Raw genomic sequence first — 26,836 nt, forward strand, 5'->3', positions numbered from 1 at the left:
ATCCATGGTGCTCTCAACAACAGTTTGATGAAGTATTGATTGGATGAAGAAAAATATCCTAATGTCAACGGACTATTTAAACAAGAAGATACTGCTTGGCCACTGACTGACTGGAAATGTTCTTGATAGACTCCTTTGGTTCAAAAGAACTTTTTAATGTCATGTGGGGGTTTATCATAAAGATGCATCTACTGAGAAATCTAGAAAATGCCAATCAACCAGGCATTTTCTCACGGTCTCATGGAGAAGAGGGACCCGAATATAAACGGATCTCACAGCCAGAACCAGGATCCAAGGCAGCTCTAAGGAACTGAGAAGCTGTGATGGTGGGTTTTTACTCTAGGGGCCGATCACTCATGGGTCTCAGCTATTCCCCAAGCTCTCTGCTTCTCTGTTTCTGTCCACCTTTCTGCCAGCTCCAACTGACATTCTCTCTTCTATTTTGTATCCTTTTCTCTGCTTCATGGCGTGCATCCTCATATGTGTGTGTGCTGTCATGTTCGACTCTTTGCAACTCTTGGACTGTAGTCCACCAGGTTCCTCTGTCCATGGGAATCTCCAGGCAAGAATACTGGAGTGGGTTGCCATTTCCTCCTCCAGGGGATCTTCCTGACCCAGGGATCAAACCTCTGTCTCCTGTGTCTCCTGCATTGACAGATGGGTTCTTTACCACTGAGCCACGTGGGGCCCCTGCTTTTTCAGAACAGTGGGCTTTCCTGGCCCCTGTTGTACCTCATCACCACTCTCCTTCAAGCTTCACCTCCCACTGCTAAGTACATAATTTTCTCAGTATTTATCAGTTCAGAGCCTTGAAGAATTTGATTGTCCTGATCAACTTTTTGTTCTAGGACTTGTCACAGGACACTGGCTAGCTTAAGGTTTGCCAGTTCTTGGGTCAATCGCTCAGCCCTGGTCCAATCAGCATGGTATAAAGTGGGCTACCAAGGAGTGCTCTGTAAGTGGGAGCTATGAGCCAGAGTCCTCCCTAGAAAGGGCTCTGATATGGTATCTGATCCACATGACAAGTATATAGACGAGGAGATGGATGGATGGATAGGCAGACAGGAACACTTTGTCCTCAGAAAGGTAAAGAACAATCGATTAGGGAAAGAGAGAGAAACTTAATGTAGGTTGAACAACTGAGCAAAGAGAGAAGTGTATTTGCACGGTGGAATATTTCAATGAGGTCGGACTTCAACCCAGGGATGCCCTCAACTAGTCACTGCACTCAGGAGCTGGGAGCTAGCTGAGTTCAAACCTCTTATTAACATTTTGACTTTCCTCCCCACCATAATGCTGTGGGTAAACTAGGCTTTTTCTGGAAATGCTGTCACTATTAGGAGAGATCACTTTAGACCCTTTTGGTTTTTTTTACTCTTCAGTGTTTATACTCAACTAAATAAGCTTATTTTTTTTTTAAAGAAACTATCAAGGCTTATCTAGAAGGCTAAGTGCACACGAAATCATGAGTAACCTAAATGATCTCTAATGTATTTAATTAGATCACCCATCTCTAGGCAGAATATTCTTTTTTCTTAATTTGAAATGAGACCACATCTTTGACTAATCTCCCAGTTTACAAGTTATTCCTGGATGGTCTTACTTAGGTAGTGTGGCACGGAAGCAGAGTCCACTGCAGCAGCACTAGGTGTATTATCGCTCTGTTTCCCAAACTAGTATCTTTGGAGCATAACTTGAAAAGAGACTTACTTATTAGAAAACTTTTTTTTTTTTTTAACCACGCTGCACCACCACATGTGGGATGTAGTTCCCTGACCAGGGATGGAACCTGCATCCCCTGTGGTGGAAGCTCAGAGTCTTAACCACTGGTCCGCCAAGGAATTCCCTAAAACTTCCTTTTTATTACTATACTTATTTGATACATTTCATTCTCTAAATCAATTGACTTTTCAAAGATCAACAGCATTATAATATTCTCTTAGCTAAACAGTCATTTGCAATCTCCATTTCTGATTTCTTGCTTTTTGGTGGGGAGGGAGTGGAACTTTATCACCTCTTGCTGCTAAGTCGCTTCAGTCGTGTCCGACTCTGTGTGACCCCATAGACGGCAGCCCACCAGGCTCCCCTGTCCCTGGGATTCTCCAGGCAAGAACACTGGAGTGGGTTGCCATTTCCTTCTCCAATGCATGAAAGTGAAAAGAGAAAGTGAAGTCGCTCAGTCATGTCCGACTCTGTGCGACCCCATAGACAGCAGCCCACCAGGCTCCTCCGTCCATGGGATTTTCCAGGCAAGAGTACTGGAGTGGGGTGCCATTGCCTTCTTCTGTCACCCCTTAGCACACTATGTAATTGTTTTCTATTGTTTGTCTCCCCTTACTACATGTAAGCTTTGTTGCTGTTGTTCAGTCACTCAGTTGTGTCTGACTCTTTGTGGCCCCATGAACTGCAGCATACCAGGCTTCCCTGTCCTTCACAATCTCCTGGAGCTTGCTCAAACTCATGTCCATTGTCTTGGTGGTGCCATCCAACCATCTCGTCCTCTGTCCTCTTCTCCTCCTGCCTTCAATCTTTCCCAGCATCAGGGTCTTTTCTGAGCTCTTTGCATCAGGCAGCCGAAGTATTGGGGCTTCAGCTTCCTCATCAGTCCTTTCAATGAATATTCAGGACTCATTTCCTTTAGGATTGACTGGTTTGATCTCCTTGCTGTCCAAGGGACTCTAAAGAGTCTTCTCCATCACCACAGTTCAAAAGCATCAGTTCTTTGGTGCCCAGCTGTTTTTATGGTCCAACTCTCACATCTATACATGACTATGGGAAAAACCATAGCTTTGACTAGACAGACCTTTGTCAGCAAAGCAATGTCTCTGCTTTTTAATATACTGTCTAGGCTTGCCATAGCTTTTCTTCCAAAGAGAGTTTTTAATTTCATGGCTGCAGTCACCATCTGCAGCGATTTTGGAGCCCAAGAAAATAAAGTCTGTTACTGTTCCTTTGAGAAAGAAAGCTCTTTGAGAGCAAAACATTTTTTAATCTGTTTTGTTCACTGATTAGCAGTGAAACTGATTAGCACTATTAGCAGTGACTAATCGTACCTAGAATTTGGATGTGGAAGGTACTCAAATACTTGTTAAAAGAATTTCAAATGGATTATCATCGGTATTTCCTCTATGGTTATCTTCCATTTTGCAGTGAAAGGGCCAAACTCTTCTCTGAACTTTTGTACCTTCTGTTTTTTCTCTTTCTGGCTAAATCTTACCTATCCTTCAGGGTCTTCCTTGGTGGCTCAGACAGTAAACAATCTGCCTTAAGTGCAGGAGACCCAGGTTTGATCCCTGGGTCAGGAAGATCCCCTGGAGAAGGGAATGGCTGCCCACTCCAATATTCTGGTCTGGAGAATTCCATGCAGAGAGGATCCTGGAGGGCTATAGTCCATGCAATCACAAAGAGTCAGACACAACTGAGTGACTAACATTTACCTATCCTTCAAGCAACAAAATCAATACATTGTTGTAAGGCAGCAGTTACATGCAAGACACTGTTTCAGCACACAAATCAACTTTCAAAAGCAATGTACCACCCATTTCTTAAAAACTGGAGGCTTTAAATGCCATTCATCACAAACTAAATACACTAATATTCATTTACACTAAAAGTCATCCATACCATAATTGCATTTTCATAATATTGGAATGATTCAAGCATCCTGCTAAAATTGGATTAGCTAGAGCAGACGTGAAATGCTGGAAAGGCTGTTATGAATCTTTTCCAAGGATTCTGGTTCTGAATTCCCTGGGGACATCTTTGTTGTGTCTTATTTTTATTCTTGCATGAATCCACTCAGTTCACTCATACATCTAATAATTATTAAACATCAGCTGTCATGTGGGTTCTTCAGTAGCTCAAACAGTAAAGAATCTATGCAGGAGATCCAGGTTCAATCCCTGGGTCAGGAAGATCCCCTGGAGAAGGGAATGGCAACCCACTCCAGTATTCTTGGCTGGAGAATTCCAGGGACAGAGTCTGGAGGGTTCCAGTCCATGGGGTTGCAAAGAGTCAGACACAACTGAGTGACTTTCACTTTTTCTGTCATGTACCATTCAATAACAGGCAAGTCCTATAGAAAATCCTTTTCATTGCTGGCACTAGGAAACTTTTTTCTTGTTGAAAGACTATAATATAATCTTCACAAAAGTAGGTTTTGTAATATCCTCAACAACTAAACAGTATCTGATCCATGGTAAATGCTCAAAATGCTCTAGTGCACAACCCGACAGTCAACATACTGAACACACAAGCCTATCCACAACCCTGCTGGGAGGGTTGATCTAACTGTGCCAGAGCCAGGAGGCTTGCATTTAAACTGTGGTAGGCAGTACTCTTGCCTGGAAAATCCCATGGATAGAGGAGCCTGATGCGCTGCAGTCCATGGGGTCGCTAAGAGTCGGACATTACTGAGTGACTTCACTTTGACGCATTGGATAAGGAAATGGCAACCCACTCCAGTGTTCTTGCCTGGAGAATCCCAGGGACGGGGGAGCCTGGTGGGCTGCTGTCTATGGGGTCCCACAGAGTTGGACACGACTGAAGCAACTTAGCAGCAGCAGCAGGCAGACTCCTAGAATGGCTCTCCAAAATGCCCCACTCTAATTCCTCAGACTGTGAATAAGAGACACTGCATCTGTGATGTTACATTACCCAGAAAAAGGGATTTGCAGATATAATTAAGGTTGTAATCAGTTGACTTTAATACAAAGGAAAATTATTATGGTAAAACTAATATACACCCTTTAAAAGCAGTTTTGTTTGGCTTATAGCAGAAAAGGAAGTCAGATTCCAAGAATGAGGGTTCAATGCACCATTGCTAGCTTGAAAAGGGAGGAGGCCATAGCATCAAGAAATGTGAATGGCTTTTAGAAGCTCAGAGTGGCTGATGAGAACCAGCAAGGTATAAAGAACTTCAGTCTTAGGACTGAAAGGATCTGAATTCTACCAACTGAATGAGCCTGGATGCAGGTTCTTCCCTTGGAGACTCCAGACAAGAACCAGTCACAAATTGATTGCAGCCTGTGAGACCCCAGCCAGGGAACTCAGACAAGCTTTCCTAGCCTTCTGACCTACACAACTGTAAGATAACAAACAGGAGTGACTTTAAGCTGTTAAATTTGTTAAACAGCAACATAAAATGGATACAATCACCCTATACTAGAAGTCCACCATGCAAGCCCTCTTCTACTTTTCCATTTTCTGAATTTGCTTTACTTTGCTTTCCTTTTCACTGTCCACAGAAACATTATCCAGGAAAATATTTCCACCCAACAATAGTTTTTGCATATAAAAATAAGGTACTAAGAAAGTTTCCTTGAACAGTATCCAGGCCATATTATTGCCCTTTAACTTATGCGCGATAAACCTAAAGAAATAAATAAGAGATAAAACCATCAACGACCAAAAAGGTCTACGCTGATATCAATAAATTTGTAAAATTCAAAAAGATACAATATAAATCAAATTACATACTGAAATTGTATTCAAATACTCTTAGAAGAACTTACTGTCTCAACTGGGAAAACAATGAAATAATTGTGTACATTGAGTCAGAAAATTATTTTAATAGTTACAAAACATTTTTTTTTTTTACAGAATCAGTATAAAATAGCAGTTGATTTCTCCATAATTATCAGAATTATTTATATGTGAGGTCTTGGCTAAGTGGGGCTGAAATCAACAAAAGGTCTTGGACTGTTGGCTCAGAAATCCTCCTGGGAAGCCCACCATGTTGATGTCTGTCATGCTTGACTCTTTATGAGATGACCCGGTCCATCTTAAAAAAAAAGTATCTTTTTATTCATTCTTTGGAGGCTTGAAGTGAATTCGGCAGCGTTCATTAAACACCTAAGACGTGTGAACAGAAACAAAGGTCACTGAGTCATCCTGTATAAATTAGACCTGAAATTTCAGGTGAATATAACCTTCTTTGGGGCTTCCCTAATAGTTTAGTTGGTAAAGAATCTGCTTGCAATGCAGCAGACCCTGGTTCAATTCCTGGGTGGGGAAGATCCGCTGAAGAAGGGATAGGCTACCCACTCCAATATTCTTGGGCTTCCCTTGTGGCTCAGCTGATAAAGAATCTGCCTGTAATGCAGGAGACCTGGGTTCAATCCCTGGGTTGGGAAAATCCCCTGGAGAAGGGAAAGGCTACCCACTCCAGTATTCAGGCCTGGAGAAGTCCATGGACTGTATAGTTCATGGGGTCGCAAAGAATCAGACACGATTGAGTGACTTTCACTTCACTTCATAACCTTCTTTGCCCCAAGTCAACAGGTTTAGGAAACAGAGGTGTTTCCTCACCAATTCAAACTGACTTACTAGGCACTAAAAGCACAGTGCCTAGTCTAGAAAAGACCCTGATGCTGAGAAAGATTGAAGGCGGGAGGAGAAGGGAATGACAGGATGAGATGGTTGGATGGCATCACTGACTCGATGGACATGAGTGTGAGTAAGCTCTGGGAGTTGGTGATGGACAGGGAAGCCTGGCGTGCTGCAGTCTATGGGGGTGCAAAGAGTCAGATATGACTGAGTGACTGAACTGAAGTGAAGAGCACAGAATGCCTTGATATTCATTTATAAAATAATTTTCATTATTTTAATAAACTTTAAATTATTCAAGGACAAAAATCATCACAAGTTAGCTTATTTAGTACATCACAAATATTTTAATTCCATATAACATATTTTGGACAGTTTGACAAAATATCTAAATTAAGATAAAACTGTTTTAAGAATTCTTTTATAATGTAGATTTTATTTAGCTATCTGTCATGCTTTTCTAAATGAGTGCCAGATGCTTCTACCATGTAGGTAGGGAAGTCCAGTCTACGAAGGGAGCCCAGTCTTTTACTAAATTGTATAAATTTATGTAATGTTTTGTTCTGTTTACCTTGCTTCCTAAAAACTAAACAAATATATATGTTAAAAACATTCTAAGATTACTTGTTATATGGACTGTGTTAAATAAAAATTTTGGTATAGCCATTTGATGGAATACAAAGCAAACATAAAAAAAGAATAAGAAATCTCTTTACACCCTAATTTGAAAAGACCTCCAAGATATATTAAGAAAAACACACTTCCATTTGTCTGATAAAGGAGAAAATATACATATATGTGTGTACACATACAAACAAAATTTTAAAGTTACAAATATCTGAAAGCATATACATCCTTTCAGAGGAAAGGGAAAGGAGGTGGTTAAAATTAGAGAGGCATGAGAGTAGAATTTTTACTGTATATCTTTTAATATTTTTTAAAAAATTAATGTGTCTAAAGAATTTTGTATTCCAATTAAAAAAATTATAAAAATCTAAAACAATTTTTTCTCAGAATTTACCTTCATACTTTACTGATGTAAGGAACAAACCATTTTTAGGTAAAAAAAAACAACCCCAAAACCCCCCAAAGAAACCAACCCATGTTGGCTAAAATGGACTAGCAAAAAAATAAAAGAAAAATCTATATAGGGTACTGGTATTCAATTTCTTAAACTGGGTAGTAGATACATGTTCATTTTACTAATATTCTTTACATCCGACATGTTACATGCTCTTTGGCATATGTGTCTCACAATTAGAACACGAAGAAATAATACAGACTTTTTCTGGCCTTTTTGTCTTACAGCTCCTAGCTCTGACATGTCCCTGGAGTTCCCAATGCTCGGACCAGAGGAGGCTTCAGATTAGTGTTTTGACACACTGGTTGGGATGATGTACACAACCTGGTTGAGCCTCTCCAAATCCTTCTCCTAAATAACTTCTTAACCATTTTTGCTGGCCTATTGGACCATGGCTACAATTTCTTCCCTTGAAAACAAATAGCCTCATTATATGTGGAGTGGATGGAGCATATTTTCTTTTAAAGTAATACCAAATCCAAAAATGCTTCACTCTTCCTACTACATTTTACATACATCAATCCCTGCACTGGGTTTTCCAAACTAGATGTTCATTGTACCCACCCCCATCCCATCCCAAGAGTAAATATTATCTCTCTAGAGAATAGAAATGGACAAATTTTGCCAAAATCTTTCAAGGAGCAAACATCTTATCACATAGGTGGAAAAGGCAGAAGTACGAAATCTTAGCAAAAAGGATAGGATAAATAAATGTGATAAAGCAAAGAAAGTCAATTTGTATTTTGCAGTTTATTCAGGGCTCTGCAAGTTGGTACACTCCAGTTTTTGGTTCTGTTGACCTCCTTTGGATTCAGCCCAATTCCATCAGTTAATTTCAAAGGATAAAACAATTTTCAGTTCATTCTTTCAGATTTAATAGATTTTGCCCTTTGGAAATCTTTGAAGTTTTAGAGAGGACATGTAAACATACTTTTCCAGAAAACTAAAAAGTAAGAATTTTGTGGTTTTTAACTACATGTAAAGTCCTAGGATCCTGGTCCCCCAATCTAATTCCTAATTAGAATCATGTAGGTGGTAATAGTGGAGAAGGCAATGGCACCCCACTCCAGTACTCTTGCCTGGAAAATCCCATGGACAGAGGAGCCTGGTAGGCTGCAGTCCATGGGGTCGCTAAGAGTCAGACACGACTGGGTGACTTCATTTTCACTTTTCTCTTTCATGCATTGGAGAAGGAAATGGCAACCCACTCCAGTGTTCTTGCCTGGAGAATCCTAGGGATAGGGGAGCCTAGTGGGCTGCCATCTATGGGGTCGCACACAGTCAGACACGACTGAAGCGACTTAGCAGCAGCAGCAGCAGCAGGTGGTAATAGGGCTTCCCTGGTAGATCAGTGGTAAAGAATCTGCTTGCAATGCAGGTGGCCTCGGTTCGATCCCTGGGTTGGGAAGATCCCCTGGAGGAGGGCATGGCACCCTACTCCAGTATTCTTGCCTGGAGAATCCCATGGACAGAAGAGCCTGGTGGGCTACAGTCCATAGGGTCACACAGAGTTGGGCACGACTGAAGCAACTAAGCAGCAGGAGCAGGTGGTAATAAGGAGCATGTGAATCTAGGAGGCATAAAAAGCCCTATTATCGGAAACCAGTGAAACTATATGAAACGATATACAAAAAAAGTTTCATGATCAGATACGTTAGAAAAGAAGCAACTGTGAAGGGTAGTTAATGATATGAAAATTTATGGAAATAACTAATCACCTAACTTAAATAACCTGACTGAAGGTTCTAAGTTAAAACTAACAACTCTAAATATCAAATAGCCCACAATTAATATTAGGAATCATATAGAATGTCTCCAATTATGTTACCATGACAACCATGCAATTCTACCATGAGACTGTAAGGCTATTTTTTTATAAGATGGCTCTATTTGGATTCTAACTGCAACTCCCATCCCTCTAAAAAGTTAAAACCTTCAATTGCTTCTAAATGAAGGATCTTTATTCCTACGTGCCCAAGGCTATCTTTACTCCCTCCTCCCCTTGGTTTGTTTCCTTTTGCTAGTTCTGTTTCCCCTCCTAGTTCCCTCCAAGAATCAACATTATTGTATACCTTCCAGCTCCTGTCATTTACCACTTCTTCAACATTCAGTTCTGACTGCATCCATTTCAACTGCAAGAAAAGGAAAACAAAAATGAAGTTATGAAAATTTAAAGAACTAAAACCAAACTCTATAATGTTTTCCTAACAAAACCAGCTGCTGCTCCTGCATTTTTTGTCAATACTTAGGTTAGATTTCAAAACCTTCTTTGATATTCTTGTATTTAATCAATTGTAAAATCTTATAAAGCCCTAGTTCTCAAGCACTGCTGCATATTACTGACAGCTTCAAAAAAATAAGAAAAACAGAAGAAAAACAAATGGCCAATAAACCTATTTTTAAATGTACACTCTTACTTATGCAAAAAGAAATGCAAATTAAGTCATAACATGACCAAAAACATTTTTTAAAGAAGAAACCTGATAATTCCAATAAAACCTAGTATTAGTGAGGGTATGGGGAAAGATACACTCACATATATTTTTTTGTAGGAGTACAAATTGTTGTAACTTCTATAGAGAGCAATTTGGTAAGACTTAGCAAAAATGTAAATTCCCATGTCCTTTAACTCAGTAATTCCAGTTTGACTTATTGATCCTACAGTATAGATTTGCAAAGATAGCCCAGAGAAACAAAAGGAAAAAAGGACAAGGAGGTGGCAACCTGATTTGAATAAAAGAAAAAAGAAATTGGAAGAAAAACAGAAGGGGGATATAAAAGGCTCAAGTAATTGAGAAAGGGATGGATTTTCCATACCTTAATCATACGGCCAGAGGTCTGAGGTCTAAAATGCTAAAAAGTCTTTCTAACTTTCTTTTTAACTGCCAACCTAATAACTCCATCAAAAAAGTAGTTAATCCCACTGCCAGGTCCAGATGGCAGGGCCCATCATACTCCTAGTTACCTCTGCTCAGAGAGACTTGACAGGAAGGAAGCTAACTAGTTCCAGGAGGAGAACCTTGAAGTATTCAGGAAAATTAGCAGAAAACAGGAAAATTAGCAGAAAAAAAGTATGAACTACAGGTTGAGGCAGCCAAGAAGTTAACAGCAGGATGATGTTCTCAGGCCAGGAGACTTAGGGGAAAGAATGCCAGAAAGTTAGACAAGATTTGGGCAACAAAGAGGTGGGGACCCAGACCAAAGCACCTAACCATAAATTAGGAGTACAGCTCAGACAGGTTTGAGAAATGTGCATCTAACACTAATAAGACTGGATGTGGTACTGTTTCAATGCTCTTTGTCAACTCCCTTCTTAGATTCAAAACTTGGTATCAGGAGTATGCACCAGAATATAGGATTGAAACCATGAACAAGGAAGGACAGCATGTCTGCTGTGCTGTGGAGTAGTAACAAGCCTGAGGAAGCCTGCCTGCTTCAACGAGAACAATCTCAGTTTCAGATTTTAATCAGCTATATAGACACAGAAATCATTAAAGCTTCACTGCTCTGTCAAAGCCCAGATTTTCTGCCAAAGAAGTAACAACTTCAAAGAACAGTGTTACAATAGGCCACTAAGACAGTGTTTAGAATTGTTCTCAAATATTTAAATGGGTGTCCTGTAGAAATAGGTTTAGACTTATCCAGAGGGATGATTAAGAATCAGTAATTACATGCTACAAGGAGACAGATTTTCACAATAAGAAAATATCTGAACAATCCCAGCTGTCCAAAAAGAGAATGTACTGACACATAAGACTGTGCATCCCCTCAATTCTCTTAATACTGGTTAAACAAAAGGTGGAAACCACTGGTTGGGTGGATATTGTAGAGAGAATTAATGGAATGAATATGGAGTCCCAGAGATTCAAACAGGAAAGAATCTGCTACTTCATATCAGTCAATATGTTACCTCTTACATATATTATACAATTTAATCCTTACCCTCCAAAATAAAATAAAAGATATTAAGTATCAACTCCATTTTACAAACTGAAATTCAGAAGTTTCATATTAATTAACAAGATTACAAAACCTCCAAGTGGTAGATGGATTTCCTCAGAGCAATCTGCCTTTATAATCAATGTTTCTTCTATTCTTGAACATGGCAGACATTACAGCCAGCTTCTAATACAATTTCAGTGACACCAACAAAATGCTACCTTTGAGATAGCTGTTTTTGAGACTCTGGGTCTTACACAGGTAAAATTCCTCTCAAAAGCTATGAACAGGTGACAGCAGATATATAGTTCCAGCAAGGCTTTTTTGAGGTAAGGGTTAGTTAGGGTAAAGAACTGGGAACTTTCAGATTGGCAGTGTATGCAAATAAACTATTCACTAAAGTAATCAGAATTTGATTATTAGTCACAACGCAATGGCACCCCACTCCAGTACTCTTGCCTGGAAAATCCCATGGACGGAGGAGCCTGGTGGGCTGCAGTCCATGGGGTCGCTGAGGGTCGGACACGACTGAGCGACTTAACTTTCAGTTTTCACTTTCATGCATTGGAGAAGGAAATGGCAACCCACTCCAGTGTTCTTGCCTGGAGAATCCCAGGGACGGGGGAGCCTGGTGGGTTGCCGTCTATGGGGTCACACAGAGTGGACACGACTGAAGTGACTTAGCAGTAGCAATGTAAAAACACCGACTGAATTCAGAGTTAGAAGAAATGGATTCAAGTCCAGTCCCACTACTTACTAGTTTGTGACTCTGGGGAGTATCTCTGAGTCTGTTTCCACATATAGAAAATGATGAGGTAGAGCTGGAACATCTTTAAGAGCTGCCTCTTTCTGATTCCATAACCTTCATAGCAAACTTGAAGAAAAAATCCAAGTTTCCTTATTTGCTCAAGTACTACCCATGGTTACCTTCTATTATAGTCCCATGCAATGTCACAGGCTAGAAAATTACCTTTCATAACTCACTGGCTGGTTTCCAAAACGCCTCCTAAGATGACCTTTACAGCCCAAGTTCACTGAAGAAACCCCTGCTGACTAATGAATGAGGAGGTGTGAAACATTGGGCTGAAGCAGTCATCATGAACATAGGGAACAGTAAAGGTAGTAGATGAATCCTGTATCCAGTGAGACATACTGCATCAGTAGGATGACTAAGAAAGTGCACACACTCACCTGTGTGCAGCAAAAGACAAGACTTGAGAGAGACAGCAAGGTCCCCTTCGCTACATCCACTAAACAAAGAGCAAACTTCACAACTTGTTCAGTATGAAAACATGATTCTATCTCACACTGGATTTTCAGTTACCCAACATGCAAGGACCAGTGAGTCACCTATTATGCCATCTTAAAATGCAGACAAGATTTTGGTAATTATACAGCAGTCATGTTAAGAGAAGGGCTTCTCTGGTGGTTCAGTGGTAAAGCATCTGCCTGCAACGCAGGAGACCCAGGTTTGATCTATAGATTGGGAAGACCCCCTGGAGGAGGGCATGGCAACCCACTCTAGTACTCTTGCCTGGAGAATTCCATGGACAGAGGAGCCTGGCAGGCTACAGTCCATAGGGTCACAGAGTTGGGACCTGACTGAAGGACTAAGCAGCAGCAACAGCATGTAAGAGAAAGCCCCTGTTCTTAGGGAATAACCAACATATGTAGGGGTAAAAGAGTATAATGTGTATATTCTCAAATGGTAAGAAAAAAAAATGTGTATGGAGGGAGGGGGAGGAAGACAGGGAACAAGGGAGGCAAGGAGGAAAAGGTAGGAAGGGTGGAGAGAATAAATTGTAAAGCAGGTGGAGCAAAATGTAAACAAAAGGTGAATATAGGTAAAGGGTACATAGGAGTTCCTTGTACTCTTTGTGCAACTTTTCTGAGAGTGTGAAATTGTATCAGAATAAAGTTACCCCTTGAGCTATTCCCTCACCAAAAGACAGTAATACAGTCCAGAAAATAAAATATGGTATACATTTCCACTGTTTTCTTGACATACCACATTTAAGGGCTATAAAGAAATTGCTCTGCCTCATTAACTCTACTCTGAAGTCCACACTCATCTACATTATAGCTGACTTTAGGAAAATAAGGCTTCCTCTGACATATCACTCAGTGGACGCTCGGTGTTTTCCTAAAAGGGAAAATAGCAGGGATGGGAGATGAAATAGAAACAAAGGAGAGTCTGAAAAGAGTCAAAGACTCATACCATCTTTTCCATAGCAAAGAAATAAACATAAGGAGGTTCTAGTGTACCTGGTTATATTTAAATAGTACTGTACTATATTTTCACAGCTGAAGAGGGTAATATCCTGAAGCTAAACATCTGTATTACATTTAGCAGGTTTCTACAGATGAAACCAGAGGTAAATATTTTTAAACTGTAAATATATTTTTTAAATGTTTCTTCTCAATTCAAGACTCAAAATATAGATACAGATGTGATTTCCACATATTTTAACATGATGTTGATCTGTATTAATCTTTATATCTTTAACTGTAGAATATATAAAGGAATGGAAATAACATGATTACGTGCTTCTTTTAGCTAAGGCTGCTACATTACATACAATCATGAAATACACATTAATTTACCAATTAATACTGAAGTGCAATAAAATAAAGCCCATTACGAATGAAGTACTAACCTCGTGGTCATTTTAAGTAATAAGCATATCTTACTCTGGATTTTTCATATTAAAAACTGCTTTTATTTTGAAGGCTAAGTTTGGAAACCTTGCCTTAGAAGTGTAAACCTTATTCAACTTACCTTTGTCTGTTCTTTTCTAAGTTGCTTTAATAACGTTAAATCATCCAAATTCTTTTCCCTCTCTTCTCGGAGCTGTTTTACTACTGATGAGGTCTGAGCTATACAGTTTTTTATGACTCTGTCCCTACTGGCATGGGCCTCCATCAACTAAAAGAACAAAGAAAGAAAAAGGGAAAGAAAAAAATCACACCAATTTGTCACATTTCAGAATTTTTTAATTTTAGACTACAGAAATGTAAGACTTTCTAAAATAATTTTTTAAAATTGAGTCTACGGAAGAGAAGTTTGTGCTGAATGAGCTAGATCAAAGGCAGGAGCTGTGAGGGTGGAAGTGAGAGGCTGCGTTGTCCTCTTCCTCACTATGCTCCCAGGCCTCCCTGCTTCTCTTCCCACACTCCTCCTGCTGGGCTTCTCATCTCAGTGTCCTTCTCTCTGAACCCCTTTCTCTGCCATTACTGCATCTGTGTGTTCATCTACCCTATACCTACTCACACACACTTTCTGAGCCACTTACTATTGCTGCTCTTTCTCTTTTTTTGTCCTTTCTTTTTTTTTTCCAGCCTCACATTGTCAACAAGTGCAAAAAGTTATGAAGTAAGTGATGTAGCGAAGTCTTTAGTTACAATAAAGAAAAAGAATGCTACATTTACCTATGTCAGACAGAACTCTTTTCAGGATTTTAAAGTATCAACCAGGAAAAACTGTAAATGAAGTAGAGATTGTTGATTCCATCAATTGTGCTAACAGTGGTTCACCTTCAACTAAAATTTAAATGCTGGCTTGCTCCAGGTAATCACGTTGTATCATTCCTTTTTCAGTCCAAAGGGAGAATACCTTAATGCTATGCTAGTGACAGTTGTAATAGAAATAACCTAACCATTATATATATCTTAAATATATAAAACACAGGACTGACAACCATTCTATAAGCATTCTTCATAAGTTATTTGAAATAGATCTCTTAAATGATTATATTGGAACCCTGTGATTAAGAACTACTGGTCTAACAGATATCAAGAAAGAACAAATCTTTATATTTCTAGAGAGTAATACTAAAAGTACATTACTTATAAGTTGTACTCATGTATAAGGAATTGCCTAATCGACATTATTCCCACCTATAATAAATTTCTCTAATATGCTAATTCTTTTCATTGTAACATTTAGGATTCACAAGGACAGCCTCAAGGCCCATATTTACTAGCTAGTATGCTACGTCTGTTACTTATTAACTCCTTCAGGTATAATTACAGAAAATTAAAGGAGGCATTGAGGGTACAGAACTATTCTCCCCCAGACAGAATAACCGTCAGAGTTAAGAAACTCTCCCTGAGGTTGTGTAAGACTGGCTAAATAATTAGCTTTACAGGCTTCAGTTCCCTCTTTTGTAAAATTATTGAATTATGAGTAAATAATTGCTAATACCCCTTTCCACCTCTAAAATTTAGAGGCAACATGACTCAATATATTACTCAGATGCTAAATGCTATTTAATTACTTTGATATTTTGTCTAACTCTGCCAGCAATTGGCCAAACAGCATTAGCATCAACTAGAAGTCTAACACAATATTCTCATTTTTCTATCTACATCTTAAAATCAAATTCAGATTGTACGCTGCTGCTGCTGCTGTCACTTCAGTCGTGTCCGACTCTGTGCGACCCCATAGACGGCAGCCCACCAGGTTGTATACATTTTATTAAATATTCAGGAATTCTCTTTTGGTCTCTCATCAGTTTCCTTCCGCATTTGGGCTTTCTTCCAGTTCCCCTCCTGAACGTGGCACCTTCCCTGTGGATACATTTCTGGATGCTGACTATGCTCCTACCCTCACCTGCTTACTTTTCCTTCACATGAGATCCTCTGTGAACCCACAACCATGTAAACAGGAAGGACGGGGTAAATCATCTTTTACTCAGTATTGTCAATTATTTTCAAGATCATCCTTCAATAAGATTCAAACCTAAGAGTATGCAAGAGGAACATTCATGGACTTCTGTGCATGTATGTCAAAGAAATGAGGACACCAGATAAGAGTAATAGTTGGTGTGACATAAACCTACCAGAGGAAAAAAATAACACAAAACCAGGCTTATTGGCTCATCAGTATCAGATGCTTGAGGATTTGGTCACATGAGAATTATTTCTGATATATAAAGTGTTTATCAAAGGAACTGAGATAATATTTATTAAGAAACTCAGTATGGTAAAACTGTGGTTAGAGGAGAAAAATCCTGAAGGATAATCATATCATAACCATATTTCCTTTGATTTGGGGAAAGCAATTTTGAAATGAAGACATTTGGGGTGGGGCACGAGAATGATTCAAAACGAGTCTAAAGTGGGTATACCTAGAACTTCCCAGTTTTATTTTATTTTACCACAGCTTTGAGAACTTCTTTCGGTCTAAAATTTTGATCTTTTCATCTTTTTTTTTTTGGCTGCACAGCTTGCCAGATCTTTGTTCCCTGACCAAGGACTGAACCTGTACCCTTGGTAGGACAATTTATCTGTGGCTTTTCCTTCTATCCTGCCAAATGTTTCTTTTCCCTTTCCTGATGAGTAAGGGAAGAAAGAAGATACAGAAAGTGTGAAGGGTTTTAATTCTTCCTTATATCAGCTGTCTAGCTTTTTTAACACTGATTCATTCAAAGACCCCACTTTTATCTCACTGTTTTACTTGACTGTTTCATTCTCTCCTGTTTTCTTTGATCTATAAGGTTTCCTTAAGTTAGAGTCTGCCCACAAGGGGAGACTGTTTTCATTTCTTAGAACCATATCTCCCCATTTCTTAGAACCATATCTTCCCAGACTATTGCTTAAGATCACACATTTTCTTTAGTTTGTAGAAACCAGATCAAAACTTTTACACACCTTCAGGTGTGGGCAAGAAAACGTGAAGATTCCATTCTTTTTCCACAGTTTAATTATATGCCAATTGATTTCTTATTTTGCCTGCAAAGAAAGACATAAAGGAAGCACAAAAGACTCAAAAGATAGACTTACTGACTCATAAAGTTGTTTACAGGTTTGGCTGGCATCAATTTTCCCTGCAAAGGAAGCTGTTGGAACCGTAGTGTTTAATTCATGTACTATTCTGTCATCAATCGTCCTCATCACCTTGAGTAATTCCTATATAATATTTAAAATAAAAGAATAATAATTTGAATGGAAAGTTAAGTGATAAGACCAGTTAAGCAAAAATTAATAATTAAAGCTCTTGGATATGTTACAACACTGTATATTAGGAGTGGGGAAACCATGCTATATACAGTACAACCACAGAAAAATCTTTATGAAAAGACTGACAGGTAGTTTATGTAATAGTAATTCTAACACTTGGCACAACTCTGTTTCCTTGGCCCAAATGTGATTGTCTTAAGCGTAAAGATTTTTTTATTCATTTGTAAACCCCATTTGCTGGCACATGGTGCTTAGCAAATACTGTGTGTTCTTTCTATCTCTAGCATACAGCCAAAAAGGATTCTAAGGAACTTGATTACTTCAACTTGTCCAAAACAATCCAACATAATTGCTTGCTCTATTCCCTCTTTGTCGCTCTCTCTAAAATGTGGTGCTAGATAGAAAACTTCTATAAAGATATATAAAAAACCATCAGCAGTGATTAACATGCAGAAATTAATCTATACTCTCTTAGGCCCCACCCCCCACCCCACCTTTAGGCTTTTTGTTTTTTAGTTTTTTACTATGAGTATATATTATTTTTGTAACAAAAACAAGTACGCTGCTAGCAAAGGAATCAAATCTCTTTGTGGTTTTTTGTTCATACAACAAGCAGAAATTAGCTTTACCTTTTCTCAGTTACCCAGGTTCACATTTCCCAAGAATCTCTCCCCTCTAAAAGAGGCTCCAACTCTCAAAAAAACAATCATCAAAGTACAAACACCAAAAGGGCAGAGGACTTAGAAAGACTCTGATGAGTACCCCAACCCAGCGTAGTCCCTTCTCCCCACATTCTGATTAGGGTACTTCTTCTCACTTGTCACTAGAGAAGGCTGAGCATCAGCTACCTCCTGACTCCAGATAATATCAACTCTAGAACGTTTCTACTATATACCCTTCTCTTTCTCTTTTAATACACTCCCACCTCACCCCAGCCCCACAAAACAATCACTGAAAAGCATCAAGAAAATAGAAGTGTATAATACTAGGTATATATATATTTTTTTTTCAATATAATACTGAAAACATCTAACAAGTTAACATTTAATATTAATGTGTATTAAACCATCTTTGCTTGATTCTCTACCTCCTTCAATATATGAACCTATTTCTTTGCCAAACTCAAATCTAGGATTGAAATCAACTTCTTCATTTCTTCCCTCAATTTATTTATTGGGCATACTGAAAATGACAGTTTTTCATCTGAAAATTGGCACGAGTGTGAATTTTACAAATTATTTAACCATAAGATTATGTCAACTTATTTTTTATTATAGTTTATTTATAATATTATATTAATTTCAAACATATAATGTATTGATTCAGTATTTTTATAGATTTTATTAAATTTAAAGTTATTATAAAATATTGGCTATATTCCTTTGCTGTATCATCCATTTGTTAAAATAAGCTTTTATTATGATTAAAGTATTAATTACATAATCATTTTAGAAAATTAGAAAAAAATTTAAAGAAAATAGAATTATCCATTGTTAACCATTATTTAGTTTTTTCTATACATATCTGCAAATATTTTTATTAAAATGTGGTACTATATAACATTTAAAAGTCCTACTTTATGAAATTATACCATGAGCACTTGCCCTTGCTATCTTGAAGATATATTTAATACACACATAAATATTCCATTCAGTGGGGATATCACAACTTATTTGACTAGCCTATTATTCTTTAATTAGTAGTTTAATGTCCTTTTCCAGAATCCAATTTTGAAGTAAAACAGCTTGTAAAAGGCTCATAATTTAAACTAATAAAAAGAGGCAAATGTCAGGTCTAAAACCAACTTCTTGTATCACCTCTTCTTGTATCTTTCTATTTTGGTCAATGGTATCAAGATTCTCTGTAATCTGGAATTCTTAGGGGATAATCTCAACATACTAAGCAAGCATCACATTAAATAATGTCTTATACACAGTAGAGGATATATAATGTCAATAAGTGGCAAATTCCAAACAAACAGTGGCAGCACTATTTAGAGAGGCAAAAACTGGTTAAGTAGTAGACAGGGACCTTCCTGGCAAACTTTACCTCCCACAACTTGCCTATTAAAACAAAAAAACCTTTAAACTCTCATCTTTCCTCCTGTCTAAATCAAACTGATCCTGAGGCCAAAGTTTATACCTTCCAGATAAAGCTTTCTTTGGATGAGAGTCCTCAGCGATCTTTCTTCTTCAAACATACGAAGCAATTAGAGAGAGAGAGCACAGAGTTCATTCATTAACTCACTCTTCCTTCAAAAAATATTTACTAATGTCTAGCACATGTTAGACACCATTCTAAACACCAGGGCTATAATGATGAGTAAAACAGAAAAGGTCCTTGCTCTTATGGAGCAAAATTCTCATGGGGGAAACAGACAATAAACAAGTATTCCAATAAACAAGACACTTTCAGTGCAGAAAAGTACTGCAAAAAAGAAAACTGTAGTAATGAGATGAACAGTGGGGTTGAGGGGCTAATACATTATACAGGGAGATCAAGACAGACCTCTCCAGGACATACCATTTGAACTGAGATCTGAATGACACAAATAAAGCAACTAAAAGGACATTTTGGGGAACAAGGCAAAAATTAAGGGGCAAGAACAAACTTGGGGATGTTTGAAGAACAAAAAGAAGGCAAGTGGTCTGGGAGCGAGTAAGTGAAAAAGTGGTATTAGGTGAGAGCAGAGTTGATGAGACAGTGAAGGACAGGAGAGACCACAGAAACAATTAAGGATTCTGTTCTAAAGGAAACAGGGTTTTAGGCAAGGGAATGATATAACAGTATTTTAAAAGACAACTTCAGCTGCTAAGTTGAGAATGGAAACATTGAGCAGACTACTATGGTGGTCCAGGCAAGAGATAAACATAGTTTGATGAAGAGGTTGGTGAACCTGGGCCTTCAGCAGTGAGAGCCTGGAGTCCTAAACATTGGACAGCCAGGGAATTCTCTAAATTAATTTCTTTAACGCCATGAAACAGGAAGAGATCACTGAAGGAGACTATAGCTAATAAAGGGGGTTAACAATCAAGAAGGAACTCCAGCATCTAAAACTACAGAAGAGGACTTCCCTGGTGGTACAGTAGATAGGAACCTGCCTGCTAAGGCAGGAGACAGGGATTCGATCCCTGGTCCAGGAAGACCCCACAGAGCAAACTAAGCTCCTGCACCAACTACTGAGCCCGCACTCTGGAGCCTGCCAGGCACAACTACTGAGCCTGCGTGCTGCAACTACTGAAGCCCTCACACCTAGAGCCTGTGCTCCGCAACAAGAGAAGTTACGGCAATGAGAAGCCATGCACTGAAACTAGAGAGTAGCCCCCACTTGCCACAACTGCAGAAGAAAGCTCACATGCAGCAACAAAGACCCAGCCCAACCAACAAAATAATAAAGAAATAAAATTAAAAAAATAAAACTACAGGAAAAAGACTGTGATGTCACAGAACTGAAAAGAAGAGAGGTTTCAAGGCAGGAACAGTCAACTGTGTTGAATGCTAGTCACTCAGTTGTGTCTGACTCTTTGCAACCCCATGGACTGTAGTCCGCCAGGTTCCTTTGTTCACAGGATTCTCCAGGCAAGAATACTGGGGTTGGGTAGCCATTCCCTTCTCCAGGGGCTCTTCCAGACCCAAGGATGGAACCCAGGTTTCCTGCACAGCAGGTGGGTTCTTTACCATCTAAGCCACCAGGGAAGCCTGTTGAATGTTACTAGAAGTAAATAAAGATGTGGGCAGAAATTAACTTCTTAGATTTAACATGATGGAAATTACAGGTCATCTTTACAGGAGTCATTAAAATAGAGTGTTTAATGGACTGAACAGTTAACATGGCTTAAGTATAGAGGGTAAGACAAAGTATGGTGTAAAATGAGGCCCACCATTATAGGTCACCTTATTGGATGTTAGTCTTTTTCCTGAGCGCAAATAGAGAACCAATGAAGTGTTTAAATACAGTGGAGTTGTATGATAGGGTTTGTATTCTGAAATGACTGCTTAGGTTCAAGTATTAACATGTGGAAAATGGATTAGACAGGAATAAGAGTAGATACAAAGAGGTTAGTTAGGAGATTGGTATAGTAATGCAGGTGAAAGATTATATATCTTCACATTTCCCAGAATTATGACTTACTTTGAACTTCAGGTTTGAGTACAATCATTAGCAATACAGCCAACTTTCCCTCTGATAAAACAATCTGGATATACTATTAAGTTCCTTTTAACAATGTGAATTTAGCAGCATTAACTAGGTAATGAATCAAACAATTTAAGTCTTACAAATGGAAACTAAAATGTGAGTTTTCAAATATATCAGCCCTCTCTCTGTGTGCTAAAGATTCATCAATATAGGACCGAGTGCTTGGCTTATAATACGGTAGACATTAGCCATATGAGGTTATTTTAGTTAAAATTAAATTTAAAATTTAGTTTTTTAATTGCATGAGCTACATTTCAAGAAGTACTCAAGAGCCACATATTGCTAGTGGCTACCATATTGTACAGGACAAATTTCCACTACCACAGAAAATTCTACTGGACAGTACTGAATTCAAGATGATATAATAACAATCTCTAAACTGATAATGTACTCGTTTGGGAATTGCTGAGAATCGTAAGCTATTTTTAAGATAGGAAAAAAGATACTAGAAAAGCTCAAGGAGGGGAAAGGGAGTAAGACTTAGGAAGGAATTTCTTTCAAAATTGCAAAAAGAAAAAGAAAAGAACTATAAACTACATCACTAGGCACAAATTTCTTTATTACAAAAAGTGCCAGGGCTGTTCAGGCAGCTCCAAGGTCTAGAGAAAAGCTTGAGCAGACCTCACAGGCTGAGAGCAGATGAAGGTTAATGCAGGCACATAAATCCTGCCATTAAACCATGTGTATCATTCAAAATGAATTACTGACTGCCTACCTGATACTAGCTCCAATGACGTTCCTTCTTTCTCACAAATTCGCCAAGAAAATATAAAGAAGACACCCTTGAGCAGACATCGTACAGTGAACTGCAACACAAGTCCACAGAGATAATACAGAAATATACACAGTTCAGTGGCTCTCTCTGTATAGGAGCTGGAACCCTAAATTAGCTTCTAAGTGTCAAAGCACAGCAAAAAGATAACTCTTCAAACTTTGTAGTATCTCTAGCTTTTCCTTTCACCCTCCTCAAAACAAGAAGAAATTGATACATCACGAATCTCTAATTTTAGACTGACCCTTTAAAATTATTCTGGCACTTATCTTGGAATTGTATTTCATACATTATCTTTCATTCATTTCGCCCTCTTGGAAGGCAATTTCAGTACTGAAGGACTAGCATGTCTAGCAGCAAGGAGGGGTAGAGAAAACTTCCTGTTGTCCCTACAATTACAATTATACTACACTCTATTCCTAAGGTTAATTCTTAGGTAAATCCATTTTATTGTTTTAAGAAGCTTTCAAAGTATATAAGGAGAGGTAAAAGGTCTATTACATGACAGTAAAATTAAAATGTGCTCCATAGAATGATTTGGAATTTAACCTTTCTTCTCCTCACTTTGCCTGAAGGTACCCAGAAGTAGATCCCATTCACACGGTGCTCTTTTTAGAAGACGTGCGTGGTTCCTCAAACTCCATTTTTACAACAATGTTCACAGTGTGCTTCCTGCAAGCCAGAAATACAGACTTGCCTGCAACTGCCAGAATCGTCTGCAGTCCTCTGCACTCCCAGGCACAGGAACAGAGAGCAGCTAGGCATGTTGCAAAAGAAACCATCATGGATGCTAGAAAATAGCCTATTCAGTCTATATTTAATTACCAACCAACTCAAAATTAATCCTGTAAGTTAATATTCCTATCAGAAATATGAAAACTTACATAGCCTAGGAATGCTCAGTTGATTCTGCTCAGGTAATACATGCACTGGGTCTCAGGAAGAAGGTATTTCAGGGTGTCAAGTGGGAAAAAAGCACAAATGACAAAACATCATGTGGTCAGGGAAAAGCAGGCCTATATGGCTAGACAGCAAAGTTCAAATCTATATTGGAAGTGGCAGGGGTTGGGGAGAGAGAATATGTATGAATAAGGGCAGTGGTAAGAGATTTAACTAAGCAGAATCACTTTGGGATTGGATTTTAAAGACTTGTATGCTATGTTAAGTAGTTTACACCTAGTCATACAATTCTGAAATTAGATGCATGGTTCAGATTCTAAAATTTAGAAGATATTAATAACAGTATGAAGCCATAGCTTTATGGAGATTAGGTTGAAGAGGAGAAATTAAGTAGAGAAAAGAATGACTGAAGATAAGAAGAGCTACAACAAAGCTAACAGCAAAAATGATAGGGCACAAGCAAAGACTGTGGTAGAAGTAATGAAGCTTCCGAAAGCATCTCTTTGATCACCTCCCCCAGTCTGCTCACTGTCTCTTGAACCTCACAAGTGGCATTCAAGGCCTTTCATAACCTGGTTCCAATCTTTTGTGTAATCCAAATATGCCCCTGTGCAAATTCAGAATTCCAGCAATTTTCTATTTCCCCCGCAACACATAAAACTTTCTGCCTTTCTGCCTATATACGGTTTCTTCTACCGAGACTTACCCTGGTTCTATCTACCAAAGACCCAGTTCAATTAACATCTCTTTGACTTAGTTCTCTCTGAACAGTTATAACACTGTGCTCATAGTCTAAACATCTTCTACATGTTTTATACCCTGACTTGAGCTCTTTTTATGTTTTACTCTCAATTTCTCCAAGTGCCTGGTACCTAGCAGATATCTGTTACGGATTGAACTATGCCCTCCCCCCAACCTGCCCCCATTTTCATATGTTGAAGCCCTAAAACCCAATGTGGCTGCATGGAAACAGGGCCTTTAGGGAAGCAATAAAAAGTTAAATGAGGTCAAAAAGCGTGGGACACTAATCCCATAGAACTGATGTCACTGTAAGAGGAAAAGACACCAGAGACCTCTCTCCCTTTGTGGCCACAAATGGGTCATATGAGGATAGTGATGAACTAGCAACTTACTTTGAAATGCATCAAAAAAAATTAAAAATGTGGATTGATGGATAGATTGAGGGACAGATACGTGATTTAGTAGATACAGTGAATCACTATAAAATCCAGATACTGGGTACACGAGTATTCATTGTAAACGTCTTTCAATTTTTCTACAGTGTTTGAACATCTTCATAATAAAATTCTGGGGGGGGGGGGGAAGTACCTAAATCTTTATAATAAAAATACATGATTTTCTTTTTCTCTTTCACAGTATTCAGTGCAGGGCTTTTCATTACATAAGGTATTTACATATACAATGTAATGGTTTCATAGTTTTAAAAATATAAACTTTGATTCATAATTTGTGACTGTGCCAGTTATCACAGTTTATAACTTTATAAAATCCATTAAAACCTAAATGTTATACTAAACTTTTACATTTTAAAATATATATTTTTTACATTTCTGTGCCTCTGAAGCAATAGGGGCAAATGTTCTTATATTCATTCAATATGAGGTAAAATGATATGCCAAGGCCAGATCTGGAAAACCAAATCTTCTGACTTTCAACCAAGGGTATTCTCCATTATTTGTAAAGAGTTGGATATGACTTAGCAAATGAACAACAAATTCTCCATTATAAATCACACGTTTGAAAAAGAAAAACAATCTAAAAACTTCTCCAGGTTTCATTAATGAGATTCATTTTATGATGTTTTTATTTATATCATCTCTGCAAATAAAATGGTTCTCCAAGACAGTTAAGCTTCTGCCCCACTTACAATATATAATCTGACTGTCCAAAGGAAAATCAAAAGTGTACTTCAAGCACTGTTGGATGTTTCAACAGCTCAAAGATATCCTCAGAAATTTGGTTTTAGAGATTCAAATAAACACAAAGGTGGAAGCAGTTTTAAATGTTATTTAACATTATCTTATTTTACAGATTCAAAAGTTAATTATGGAAGGGGTTAAGCGATTTGCTCAAGGTCCCAAAGCTGTTAATTGCAGGAGCAGTACTAGAACCTGGAACATTTAACTCCCTAACCAGGGCTGTTTCTAACAAACTTGAAGGCTGGCATTGCTCAATTATTTGAGCTCATTAAGTTAGATTTTAGGGCTAATATGACAAGACCAAGACCACAAATGTGCCAGTTAATCTTAAACATTTCATATATGTTAGAAGCCAAGTCTTTTTTCTATCTTATTTAATATTTTTACAACTTTTGTATCTCTTGGGCACTCTGATCACATTTGAAGCCTGTTGCTGTTGTGCTGATCTAATCTGTGCAGCTTAAGTGGTGAAAAGGATGTATATAATGGTGGAAAGACCCCACACAAACTTCTTTGATCAAACGATGTTTGTCAAATAATTCAATCTGTTGAGATTACCTTCCAGAATATCTCTCCCTAAAAACGGCTCCAAGAACAAAGCTTACTACAGAGGTCAATGATACATGAACAGATTTTTCAGTATCTCCAGTTTAAAATACCCTTTTCATAACTTAAATTCAACCGTTTATCGAGACAGCAGCAAATTGTTGACTACAGTAGTAGAACTTTCATAGCACCTTGGTCAAAATCTAGACCCTTTGTTCTTTAACTCGTGGGTTAATAATTAGCCCTGGACCTCTGGTGTTTTAATATATAAAAGATACAACCTTTTTCTTAAATGTATTTTCTCTAATGGTTAGGAAGGCAGAGCACCATTGCAGGTACTAGAATTAATCGCCCCTCCAAGACACCAAAAGTTCTGCCTCATCAAAATAGTAAAACAAGATTTTTTTGTTTTGTTTTATCAAGTGAACAAGCTCTCCTTCACTTTCTTTCTTGCAAATGCTCAGCTTAAAGTAGGAGGGGAATGACAGAAGCTAAGAACTGAGTTCAAAGAATGGCTGTTAGAAGGTTGTTACAATCTCTACCCACCCGGCCGAGCTCGGCTTTGCCACCGCAGAACCACCAGAGTTTCTGGGTGCAGTTACTCAAGGACTGGGAGGAGCAGGGAGAATCATGACCCCAACGCGGCAGCTTCTTTCCCTAAGGCCAAGCTCGCGCCCCCATGACCTCCAATGGCTCGAAAAAGGAGTCTTGAACTGCCCGCTTCAGCCACAACTAGTCCGCATATCCCTCCCAGGCCAGAGCAGGGAACAGGGTCCGGGGACAAAAGGAGGGGTACGCCTGCCACGTGAGGAAAACCCCATCACCTGGAACTCGGCGAACTCCTCACAGTTCACACCGCCACTGGGCGCCGCCATATTGGACAAACACGAGGTCCCCGCCCCGAGCCAATCACCGCGGAGCAAAGGTGTCCGCGGCGCCGCCTAACAAAAAATACTGAGAGGGAAATCTCAGCAAGAAAGCTGAGTTCAAGGTTTGTCTTTTCCGCTTATCTTCATTCACACTGAAACCCGTAACGCTGCTATCATTCTTTTCATTCTTATGCGTTGAACCTGTCCTCCTGGAACTGGCCCCAGTGCATAGATAGAATGTCAGAACTTGAAGGGATCATTTGACGCCAATCCCATTTTCTTACAAAAAGGGAAACTGTTTAA

General features: G+C 38.7%; 1 protein-coding gene across 3 annotated transcripts; it reads right to left on the bottom strand.

Annotated features, from left to right (window-relative positions):
- Positions 1-5,550: 5,550 nt before the first annotated feature.
- On the bottom strand, positions 5,551-26,620 carry MIX23 (mitochondrial matrix import factor 23). 3 transcript variants are annotated; one of them, XR_011464146.1, is made up of 6 exons: positions 26,489-26,620; positions 17,132-17,257; positions 14,127-14,273; positions 12,105-12,221; positions 9,481-9,540; positions 5,551-5,853 (listed from the first exon to the last, which is right to left on the bottom strand). XR_011464146.1 is itself a non-coding variant. In XM_005893422.3 (5 exons), exons 1-5 carry the CDS (start codon positions 26,537-26,539, stop codon positions 5,803-5,805), a joined length of 435 nt encoding a protein of 144 aa, XP_005893484.1. In that variant the 5' UTR covers positions 26,540-26,620; the 3' UTR covers positions 5,551-5,802. The 3 variants fall into 3 exon arrangements, 2 of the variants coding, with proteins under 2 accessions (XP_005893484.1, XP_070226197.1); XM_005893422.3 differs by lacking the exon at positions 12,105-12,221; XM_070370096.1 differs by lacking the exons at positions 12,105-12,221; positions 26,489-26,620 and adding an exon at positions 22,222-22,242.
- Between the last annotated feature and the right edge of the window lie 216 nt (positions 26,621-26,836).

This window comes from Bos mutus, chromosome 1 (genome assembly GCF_027580195.1).
Source record: "Bos mutus isolate GX-2022 chromosome 1, NWIPB_WYAK_1.1, whole genome shotgun sequence".
Taxonomy (NCBI): Eukaryota; Metazoa; Chordata; class Mammalia; order Artiodactyla; family Bovidae; genus Bos; species Bos mutus.

Bases quoted from the DNA above. Each gene is read 5' to 3' on its own strand.
- MIX23 (XM_005893422.3), bottom strand. From the start codon at position 26,539: ATGGCGGCGCCCAGTGGCGGTGTGAACTGTGAGGAGTTCGCCGAGTTC. The intron at 14,274-17,131 runs GTAAGTCTATCT...TTGTTCTTTTAG, and splicing joins GTAAACAACTTTATGAGTCA to TTGATGGAGGCCCATGCCAG. The intron at 9,541-14,126 runs GTAAGTTGAATA...CTTTTCTTGCAG, and splicing joins TTAGAAAAGAACAGACAAAG to TTGAAATGGATGCAGTCAGA.